General features: G+C 39.7%; 1 protein-coding gene across 2 annotated transcripts in view; it reads right to left on the reverse strand.

Moving 5' to 3' along the window:
* RNF130 (ring finger protein 130) overlaps window positions 1–12,053 on the reverse strand; it is a 77,110-nt gene that overhangs the window by 37,080 nt on the left and 27,977 nt on the right. For both annotated transcript variants that reach the window (XM_019535208.1, XM_019535206.1), the window contains exon 3: window positions 7,336–7,586. In XM_019535208.1, the coding sequence (XP_019390753.1) occupies window positions 7,336–7,586 (251 nt within the window). The remainder of the gene's footprint in view (window positions 1–7,335; window positions 7,587–12,053) is intronic.

Below are 12,053 nucleotides of genomic sequence, written 5' to 3' on the forward strand. Positions count from 1 at the left end.
GTGATCAGCTCGTGGTCGCTGTCACCCAACTTCCCATCAATCACTAGGTCGCCGATTAGGTCGTCCCCTGTAGCCAGTACCAGGTCAAGCAGTGCTTTGCCTCTCGTTGGCCCATAGACTTCTTGAGTCAGGCAGAGGTCATCCATGCACGAGAGAAAGCTGAGCTTTATTGCATTAATGGTCTCAGTTTGAAACCAGGATAGGAGAGTACACAAACAAGATTGCATGTATGCTATTCATTTTCATTAGCACACTTACGCTGGTGCAAAATTTTTAACTGTAGATAACTATTTAGACAGGTCAGTGTCATACATGCTTTTTTGAGCAACTAGGACAGTGATTCTCAACCAGGTGCCATGAGATGCCTTGAAATCCTTTCATGGGTGCTGGGGGGGGGTGTTCCATACATTACCACTGTTAGGTCTGTAAATACAATTCACAAGATAAACCCAGAGATCTCAAATAAGAACCACAGTGTTAAAAACAGTGTAGACTCATTGTGGTCTGAGTTCTTTGTACCAGGAGAATTGCTCTAGTACTTTTTGTAATCAAAAACAGAGTGAAAACTAAGAGCTGATATTTTCTGAGGGGTGCCACAAATCTACCAAGGGGTGCCTTGACCCTAAAAAGGTTGAGAACCACTGAACTAAGATGTACCGTATATTTGCTTATGGAAAAGTTCAGCACTATTACCTAGCTGAAAACCACAAAAGGAGTTTAATGTTTTTGGCCTAGTGGAAGTGCACAAGGTTAATCATGTGAAGCACCTGTATCGTACAACTCTACTTACATTTTCTTTTCTACAAAACAGCCTGTTTTCAATGGTTTCAGTAAACAGGAAGTGTGCTTCTGTACACGACAGCTTAAAACAACAGAGCTTAGAAATGAGCCATTGTTCATCAGTAATAGCTCTGGCTTCTCCGTTACAATATGAGAGCACTTCAAACTGGGCTCTAGCTGTTGCCACCTCCATATTAAACTTTAATAAGCTGAGCTTTTTAAACCACATAAAAATTTCATCAAGTTTCTCCTGACCTTTGTAAAAATCTAAAGAAAGAAGAAAGGTCATAAAAGCCCTTTCCCAGTGGAGCAACTGTTTTGACATGTGGGCATTTGGAAGTAGCACACAGCTAGGCCGGGGATCCACAGGAACAACTCTGTACTCCATGGGCATTCCTGGTGCATTTAAATCTTTATCTTCCCAAGGGACCACATTAAGTACCAGTTACAGTCTGGTCAGTCAAGTAATTAAATTTTCCCAAAGGTGTTTCAGGATCCCCTTTGGACCAACAGCCTACTAGAAGCTATTTCTGGAAGCTAAGGAGGACACCCTTGGACACTTGTGAAGTTTTAAATCTGAGGTTTATTCAAGTAATGTTAAACAGATTCTTTAGACCTTCAAAGCAACTATAATGAGACCTTTCTTTAACAGAACATATCCCCCTGTAAGGAACTGTTAAAGCAATTCCTTATAGATGGACTAATTCCTAAAAAAACCTACATTATTCCTGCAACTATAGCCAAACAGTTGAAATTCTGAAATCTGGAAGAAGCCAAGAAGGCCTACAAAAGCTCCTGAGGTTTTCTAATCCCTTCCTAACAAAAACAATGGCATGGCACATGGGAACAAAAGACGCTGGGGGGGAAGCTCATGAAATATCAGGTTTGTCACACCAATTTAAGGAAGCTTTCATCGCTAGAGCTTAGCTTATATCTTAGTCTATAATCATGTAAGTGCTATGGAAAAGTAGGGAATGGCAGAGTGCAGCGATATTTAGTTAGCATTGCACCCAGAGAGAAACAGAAAATTGAAAGTGAGAGACAGTAATAAAATAAAGTTGAAGGAATGATTTAAGCTGATCACTGGAGTTTTGTTGATACCAAGAGCCAAGGACATTCTTCTCAGTTAAGAAGGCTGAAGTTTACTCTCAGCACTGAAGGCAACCAGTTCTGGAATATGTTTCTTGGTTCTTCAGAATTTAATTATGAATGTAAAAGCAACACTACTATAAATTGCATTATGATACTTGAAGTACAGGATCAGGAAAGTCAAGAGGTCTGCATATATATCATACTCTCTTGGGCAAAGGCACAAGTCAGGACACATCATATTTTGTGCCTTAGTTTCTTAATCTATAAAACTGGAACAATAATTATGTTACAGGACTGCTGCAGAATTCACTCACTGGCATCTGGAACGTACACCGACCATCTTAATATAATGCTTGACAGTGCATTCCACAGAAGCAATTCTCAGTTTAGTATCTTGGATAATGAATGCGGTTCTCATTTTTTTCAAAGTAGTAACAGGGTCCATCTCAGAAACAGCATCTTAAAAGAGTCTGGGAGTTACTGATTACAGGGCCTATTGAACTCCATGAGAATTGTGGGCTCTCATCTCGGAAGAGAACGGTGATCTTTTAACATCTTGCTTCTTGGTCTGAGTGCCCTTGAGCAGCTCTTGGAGACTGAATCAAAGTTAGATGCTGAATCTGGAAAGACATGAATTTCAATGATCTGGGCAGCAGATTAGGTCTTAGTTATTAACTGCCATAATCCTTCAAGTCGCGCTGCAGGTAGCAAGGTAGAGGAATTCTCTCCAAATGCATGCTTTGCTTACCATGCAAATATATTGCACTCATTTAAATCAACTACCAATTGGGATCTGTGAACTTTTTCCATAGGAAGCATCTCTTTAGACAATCTCACAGATCATTTACCCTCCCACTTGAAATGTCATGGCATCTGTGGCAACTGCTTACAATGTCTCTAAACAGCTCTAAAAACAATTTAGCACCTGTAGATGAGCAGATAGTGCTCTGTGAGGAAACAGATCTGCCGCTGCTCACAGCACCAGCCACTTAGAGAGGTAAACTCCTCTTTCATTTAAATACAGTCCACCTATGTACTACTAGTTTTAACATGTTAACTTGACTCAATGTATCAAGAGGGATTCAATTACCACCTTCCCAGTCTTAACTAATATCTGCTCTTGATTTTTAATGGGTTCTTAAAACCCCTGTTCCACTTGAATGTGTGTAATTTTGTGGGGGCACGCCTTGTGGAGCACTGCCACTTGGATACACTGAATACACACAACGAAATCCATCATCTGCAGACACAGATATTAGTGAAGCAGAAGTGCTCATGCAGAAGCAAAAGATATCTACTGAAAATCATGCCAACAACATCATAGACTAGATCACATTTCACCTAGTAATTCTCCTTTCTTATCAGTTTCTGTAACAACAACCTAAAAAAAAAAAAAGAGCAGTGGAGACAGGTATTTGGGGACTCAAAGGTCACTTCTACTAAGTCTCTTCATAGTTCAGCTGTTAGGATAACTGTACTTATAATATTAAAGCAATAGGGCACATTAATATTTTCACATGAACAGTACAATTGAAATGGCAACACATTCTTAAAATGTACTCATGATTCAATAACCAGGTCCTCTCATCTCAAGAGGAAGACATCTGCATAAACAATGTTAAGGTGCTATAATTATTAGCAATATAAAGGGTTTCAGATCCGTACTGGCTAGAGATGTGCAAATAGTTCATTCAGTTTGAGATTACTGTTCAAATGGAAGATGGGACCTAAATCAGAATATAAATCCTATTTCTTCTCCCATTTGTGTATACTAAGCTAACAGGGGTGTAATAAAAGATATCAGATTCACCCAAAGAACCTTGTCTACTAAGCTAATAGATATTCGTGCTTCTTTTAAATTTTATATCCAATTAATCTGTCCTCAGTTATTCCTATTACTATGTCTGAGAACAGAGAGAACTAATGGTAAGTGACACGGCATTCAGCTTTTACCTGTGTTTGGGAAGACTGCATTACACACAAGAAAAAAAGCCATGAATTAACCATGAAATTTTCAAACAAAAAGATATTGATATTGTAATCTGCATATAGCACATTTTATACAAAGTATTTTAAAAGATATTTAAAAATATTCAAATATTTTAAAATATTCAGCACATTTATTGGTACCACTTTTCCATATTTTTCTTCCTATTATACCACGCCCTGACTGCCACAAGTCTGACTGTATGGGCTCTTAGAAGAGACACTGGGTAATAAATATTTTATCTACTTTTGGTAATATTTAGCAGCGTTCCCCATACCTAGTCCAAACTCCTTCCTAGTGCACATCTATCCATGAATTCAAATGGATGCATTTCAAATGGATATGGTAATACGATTTAATTTTAGTCAATTCATGGCTGGTAAGGTACCCATTAAAAGGTACATTACTTTTCCAATATCCCTTCGGAGTTTCACATGCTGTGTACTTAATGGTTGCTTTTACCTTCATCAGAGCTTGGTTTCTCAATTCCCCATAGAACATTTTCTTCAGGGAGCTGATAGGAGTTGCTTCAAATCTCAGGACAGAGTTCCCTCTATCCTGAGATGTAGCCTCAGCAGAGGGATTTATTGTAGCTACTGTGGCAACAGGACTGTGTAGAATAAAAAGGCATTTTTTCCTGTGAGCTACTAACTGGGGTGGAAGAAACATTTACTGGTATACGTCCCTACATCAAGTATATTAGTCACGTGGATGATAGGATTAGAATGGAACTCTTCCAACAAGAACTAGACTTTGACAACAGGTGTGTGCAGTTTCTTTTTATTGGTTCACCCCTCCCATTAATGTTCAGTTAAACAGACTGGGCACATCTACACCTGGCATTAACACACTTTAGTTAATGCACATTAATTCTAGTACCGCCAGGGATTTTTACATGTGCTCTGGGTTACAGCATTGGGCACTTTAATCAGCGAGCCGCGCCAATTAAAAGCATCCACATCACGTGTATCAGCATCCCTGAGCTGCAAAATGGTGGCGGGGAGCTTTGAACTAAAGCTCATCAAATGTGTTTTAGTTCAAAGTGCTCCACTGCCATTTTTTCAATGCAGGGATGCTGATGCATATGATGTTTAGACTAGACATCTGAAGGCACAACTTCACAGTTAGGGTGGCTAGGATCTGGAACCAACTTCCAAGGGAAATTGTGATGGCTTCTACCCTGGGTGTCTTTAAGAGGAGGCTTGATGCCTACCTGGCTGGGGTCATTTGAGTCCAGTTCTCTCTCCTGCCCAGGGCAGGGGGTCGGACTTGATGATCTACAAGGTCCCTTCCAACCCTACATCTATGAATCTATGTGGAAGGCTGCCAGAGCACATCAATTTCCATGCTCCAGCAGACTCGATTAAATCGATTTTCAGTGTGTTGGAGCAGGCTCCCTGAACATCTAATAGGAGCCTTCCATTGTGAGGCATTAAGAAAGTGAGCATTAGCCTGTCTTAAGGCGCATTAACTAAAAAGCAGTTTTTAAGCAACACTTAATGCACATTAGTCTATTTTAACACACAAACTGAATAGCACTTTTTTAGTGATGCTGTAATGCTCATTAAAGTGCTTGTGTAGATGTACCCACCAAGTACTATTCTAATCCCTACTTTGACCACAGTTCCTGTGTTAAACAATTATTTATACCCACTTTCAATAAGAGAGGAGTTAACTTCTGGGAAGTAGTTAAATGGGCTTATCACTGCCAGCTTGGTTTCTTCCTCAGTCTGTAGACAAATGAACTATGACACAAAAGGGAGTGGATATGTACCATGCATCAGATACTCACGGATACTGTCTGTGTGCCCACACTTACCCAGGGGTAGATGAAAACTAAAAACTACAGCAGCTTGGATTTCTTTCACTGAAGTATCTTAGTACCTTTCTTTGAGTACTGAGCTACTGCAGTGTAGCTTTCACCTACTGTGGAGCAAGAGAGTACTTACAGTGACAGTGCCCCACTTTCATTTTGATTTAGGCTGTTTGCATTAAGTCATCTGAAAGCTTGCAATCTACTTGGTATAATTCTTACCAGCACAGCTTTCACCAAGGTATTCAAATCTGAACCCCTATTGAGATTTCTGTTTGATATTCTTCTGATATCCAAGATATGTCTATGGCCCTCACAGCATCCAAATACATCAATATTTTTAGTGCATTTATCACAGTGCTTCCATGAGGCAGGAAAGTGCTTGACCTCCATTTTACAAACTAATTTACCCAAGGTCACATAGAAAGTCTACAGTAAGACAGAACATTTAACAGACCTCCTGAGTCCCAGGCTTGTGCCCAAGCCAGCAGACCATCCTTCCCCATACAGAAACCACAGAAGAAGTAATCCTGATGAACTTAGCTTCTCTGAAACTTTTTTCCCCTTCTTCCCTCTACACCTCCCATGCACTATGAAGATTTCCATGCTAGTCACTTATTACTAACAAGAGGCTGACAAACCAGATTTCAATAAGAATAACAAAAGTTTCTGTGCAAGTGTCTGCCATTGGCTAGTTAGGAAGTTTCATGCCAGACATCTAAAGCTCCATGAAAGTTATATGACAACCTACCTGAGATTCCTAAAATATTGCACAAGGAATGAACTAAAAATTAAATTGATTTACAAGATAATTTAGAAAGATTAATAGAGGCGCACCAATACATTGGTCTGAGATCGGATTGGTAATGATATGAAGAAAATGGTCTATATTGGCCCTATGGAGCTGATAACGTGGCTGATAAATGCCCATGCTGTGCGCAGCTGCAGCATAGCAAGGAGCAAAGTCAGCAGCATGGAGAGCTTCCTCCAGGTAGTAAGTCAAAAGGGAAGGGGCGTGGGGGGGACAGATCAACGCTCCTCGTGATGAGGGAGGGGGCAGGCACTGCCTAGATGGGACTTATCAGCAGATGGCAGCTGTATCAGATCGGTATCGGCCGATATACTGCCTTAAACATTAGCATTGGCCCCCAAAATCTCTTATCGGTGCACCCCTAAAGATTACATATATGATCCAACCCTCAGTTAGCAAAATCTCCCCAGAACAATGAGCAGCCAATTTCCTCCAGCAGCATACCATACAATTTATCCCAAACTTCATTTCCTTTTAAAATCTCTAGTGATTTTCAAGAGAAGCAGAAAATATTATACTCTAGTTCGCCAAAAACGGGTGATTTTTGTTCTCAACGAATGAGTCTCACTTCAGAGGACTCCATGTATTTTATTCTTCAGTTTCCGTGCATTAATCTCACAATGAAAATAAAAATTCTTCCCTTAGGAAAGAAAGATTATACATCTTACTATACACAACTATCACATAGCGTCTTATGCTCTGAGCGCTGAGTACCTAAACATCCAGAATCTACATTTAAAGACTACAAATTCACAGTTTATGGCCCAACAGACCATGTATCAGCAATCAACTGTACAGTATATCATTTTATATGTATTTTCATAAATTGATAGGAGAAAAACAACCTATTACCTGGTTCCTGTCACGTGCACTTGTGTACCTAATCTTTTGGATGAAGTAAAAGATTAACCATGCTGAAGAAATGATCATCAAAACGATGAATGATATTGACACAAAGACCAAAGAGCCACGACTGAAATTCTTTGGAGGAACACGACCTCCGACTGCTATTGCCATCAAGACAGAAATGTTCTTCTCCAAGTAATTCAGGATCTCCTTCACCTTTGACTCTGTAATCATCACAGCAACAATGTCCCCAGTTCCTAGAAGAAAAAAGCGAAAAAGTTCACACCAACCTTTTAACACACGTGCATCCTACCTACTTAAAAATAAATGAATCCTAACCCTTTGGCCCTTTGTGACTGATATTCACAACTTGTCCTACAAACCCAGATCCCCAACTTATAACATTCATAAACGCACCTGTACCATAGTCCTCTAGCAAATCGATAAGCAGCATTTATTGCTTAAAACAGCTACAAAGGCAATCTCAGAATGCACAACTCCTTTCCCCCTCTCCCCCAAACACATTAATCCATGTATACCTTGTAGATGTTACCCATGTGACTTGAACAGCTATTACTTTTTTCAGTCTTTAAGACTACTACACAGGAAAACCTGCTGGAAATTCATTCCACAGGGAACATAATTTGGGACTTCTTTTTATTTTATTCATTACAAAGCTTCACATGCACCACCCTTGTAGAAGAGCAGGGTACTTGCAGCAGTGACTACATCACCAAAAAAACAAACTAGTCCAGGGTATGAAGTGGAAAAAAGAAAGTTTAATTTCTTGCTTCCTTAGGAGGCATCATTATCAAATGAGGATGCAACCTGTGGGGGGTTGAGTGTGTGGGGGGGATAAAATCTGAGAAGAGCGAGGGAAGCAGTGCAGGTTGCTGCAGAACACATTCAATGCATATTATTCAGCTTTATAATATTCAGGTAAGACACCAAATGCAGCAAGGTCCTCCTGTAATAGTAATGAACCAGGTAAAGTGACTGGAGCCAGCTATGAATTCCCAGCAAAGGGCTCTACTAATCGAGACTAGAAACTGTGAATATCTGAACAGTACTTCATGGGAAAAGCTCAGTAGAGCACTGTAGTGATCAAAAGACAAGAGATTAGGGAGTCTGGCAATTCAAATTTTAAGGTGACACTTCAAGGAAAAAATGTTGTGCGTTCCCATAATTACAGTTATTTAGATGGCTGTAATTCTGCTGTGCATCTCTAAACATGGAAAAAACAAGAACTCTACAAACAAATTTATTTTCAAAGACCAATGCAAATATCCAGTAGCTACTACGGTGTCTGCATTTTTAAAATTCTACTTCCAGTGTCTGACAAAAGAATCACTGCTTCCACTCTCTTTCCCAAGTCAACTCTTTTTTGTGGCTAAGATTACCATTTGTTTCCTGGTGACAGTTAACAGGCAATTAATTACTGTGTATGAGAACTATTCCTTTCTGATCACTACTTTTAGGACTGGAAAAGTCATAATGATGATGGGGAAAAAATAAAATGAATAAACAAAAAATAATATTAATAAAAATAAAAATAGTAATAATAGTCATATAATAATAATAATAATAAATCTCATTATAAATCCTACTAGTTTTTCGTCTTCTAGCATCAGGCAGAAAGCCCAGAAAATCAGCCTTGGCCTTCCATATTTCGTGGTGTGCGTGGAAACAATCTGGTGTTCTGTTTAAGAAACCTTAAGGATGGGCAGAAACCTCCAGCGACGTTGTTTCGGGGTGTTCTACCTGGAGGACCAGCTGAGAATACTGGAAGGTCTTCAGCACTTTAAGAAACACTGTATTTTTTGTGTGCCTTCTGCAAACAGCTTTGGGATCTCCCCAACCATCTATTCTAGATAATCCAGCTCTGAGAGGCTGCTGCAGACAGCTGAGCAAATGGCCCCAAGAGGAACCATCTTGACGTACACAGCTCAATGGCAACTGCTGGGGAAAGCTACAGGTTTCCCTCGAGATGATTTGCCTGTTTCGTCAAACTAGTACCAGATGCTGTATTAACGGTGGAAGCTAGATTCAAAGGAAATGGCAAAAGTTAGGTTTCTGTGCAAGTCACTCTGGAGAAAGCAAAACAAAAGTAGTAACATTTGGGTGCAAAGCAGAGGGAAGAATGAAGTGCTAAGATTCAGCAGAAAAATCAGGAGTGACACCTGCCAGTGGTACAGTGAGAGCTGGTGGCTGAGACAGATGCTAAGGCTTCTACGTGCGAAAGAAAGGGCTGTAGAAGGACAGAGTTCTTGTAGAAAAGAAAAGGCCCCGGGAGAGGAAACTGGAAAGATCATGTGCTGGGTGCTCTCATCACCTGATGAAGCTGATCAGGAGGTTGCTTGACAATGGGACTGGAGAGGTTAGGAGGAGGCTCTGCAGATCTGAGAGAGAATCTTTTTATGTTCCAGAGCAGTGGTCTCCAAACTTTTTTGATCGTGCACCCCTATCAGGAAAAAAAATTTTGAGCACACCCCCCAATATATGCATATTTATATAAATATAAATAGAAGTTCTATTTTCTTCCCGCACCCCAATGGATCGTCTTGCGCACCTCACTTTGGAGACCACTGTTCTACAGGAAAGGGAAGTGGACAGGCATCTTTTCCCTGCACCTACCACCATAAACACAGATCCTTGAAAACAAGTTCCCTCCAAATAACCTTACATCATTTAACACTTACAGTATTTTAAATGAATAGGTTGGAAGTAGCATTTAAACAACCCTGCATTTTAGAAACCAAGTTCAAGTGCACAAGACTCAGTGCCTTCTCCTGAACTGAGTGTTTTTTAAAAGTAAATTATTACAATAACATAGAAGTTTTACATAGCAACCAGAAATCAACATGATTTATGGTAATCATTTATTTTACCAGTAGTGCACCAGAAAATCACCAACCATCTAATACAGACTATCTGCAAAGGCCTTTCCTCCATTCTCAAGGCAGAGGGAACATTTTTACAAGAAATGTTACTGGGATATTTACTGGGTGGCAGGACTTGAACAACCAAACAAGAGCAAAAGTTTGACACAGTTTTATAAACACTGTCCCCTAATTGTAAGAAAAAGGTATTCCCTGGCTTTCTACCTTGGTTCCAGTATAGAAGGGATGCTCTGAAGCGTCTTCCCTTGCAGCTGCAGCTACAAGACGACAAAAGTCAGTGTGCCTTTGGCAAAGAATTCACTGAAAACATGAAGTACTGATGTAGAAGTATTTCTCTATCCCTGAACAGTATATAGCTCAGATGATACATGATCTATCAAGATTAGTAATTTATTATTGTTTTTCCCCCTAGATTTAACTTCTGCTTTACATACCTGATGGTGGAGGAAGAATGATTTTTCCCAAGAATGTGTTAGGTTATCTTTCCTACTGCGTTACCCACTGTGATTCTGGGATCATTTTTGTGTTGACCTATCAACCAACATACCCAAAGTGGGTTCCCAGCATGATATACATGGAGCCATCTGCAAAGCACAACTAAAAGATCATATGATCTTAGTGTCTAACCGCAAAAGCTTTTACTTCTAGTCCTACCTCGATGAGCTGACAATCTGTCATGTGTTTTTACAATGCCTAGCACAATGGGGTCCTTTGGCACTACTGCAATATAATTTGAACACTGAATGACTCAAATTGAAAACAGTCAGCACAACTGCTGTTTCTGACCTTGCAAGGGCCAAGAAAAATGCAGAACAGAAGAAAAGGTTGCGCCTGCTTAAAACATCCTAAAGACGTTCAAATCGGTGTAAACTGTAACTTTGTTGGAAGGGCTCCTTACTGCAGAAAGCTATTTAATATAGTTCATAAAAATGCGTTCATCCAAAACCTTAGACAAAGAAAAATAAATCTTTCACTTCTTACATCTTCAAAAAAGTATAGCTCCAGGTAGACTCTGAATTTGTATTTGTAGACAAATCTCTCGATATTAAGGGTAATTAAAAAAATCACATTCCAATATGCTAATAAAAAGCAATGCTTCCATTAGCCCAGAACAAAGCCATTTTGTAGAGGAAGGGGAGAGGTGCTAGAGTGTTAACTAAACCCACTTGGAGGCCATGAGTTAAGGACAGATGCTAGATCAAGATTAGGGATAATTTACAAATCCCAATGTTTAAATTTAACTTTTACCAGCACTCAGCTTTTCCAATCCAACAAGAATACCAAATTAAACAATTCATCTGGCAGCACTATGAAAATGTATGGTAATCAAAACACAATCATGATGTAAAATTAATTTTATATGGGAGAGAAAATAAGAGGAACCGAAAGACAGAAGAGCTGAAAAACAAGGAAAATGGAACAACAACAACAAAAACAACAAACTGTATTCAAAAAGGTCCCAGTGGTTTTACTAGTAAATTATTAGTAGAGTTCCTAGCAAGTGCCGGGCGTTTTGTTAGCTGGTTCACTCTTGCTAGCTATTTTAAACAACATTTCGAAGACGGGAAGTTATATCAAAGAGCATCAATCTCTCATGTTTGCCAGTGTCAATGCAGTAAGTTTACTCATACTTGTTTTTACTTTAAAGCTAGCAGATATCATCTGAAACTCATGGTGTGAGGTCAGGCTACTGCATCAGTCAGACTGACTGCATGCAGCCAAGTGTGGTCACACAGTATGTGGTGCTGCAGACCAGCCTGTGGTGATGCACTGCACACATTTCAGGTATTCCCCATGCTGTACCTTGGGGGGGGGGGGGAAGAG

Source organism: Crocodylus porosus, unplaced genomic scaffold, assembly GCF_001723895.1.
Source record: "Crocodylus porosus isolate Cpor-Errol unplaced genomic scaffold, CroPor_comp1, whole genome shotgun sequence".
Taxonomy (NCBI): Eukaryota; Metazoa; Chordata; order Crocodylia; family Crocodylidae; genus Crocodylus; species Crocodylus porosus.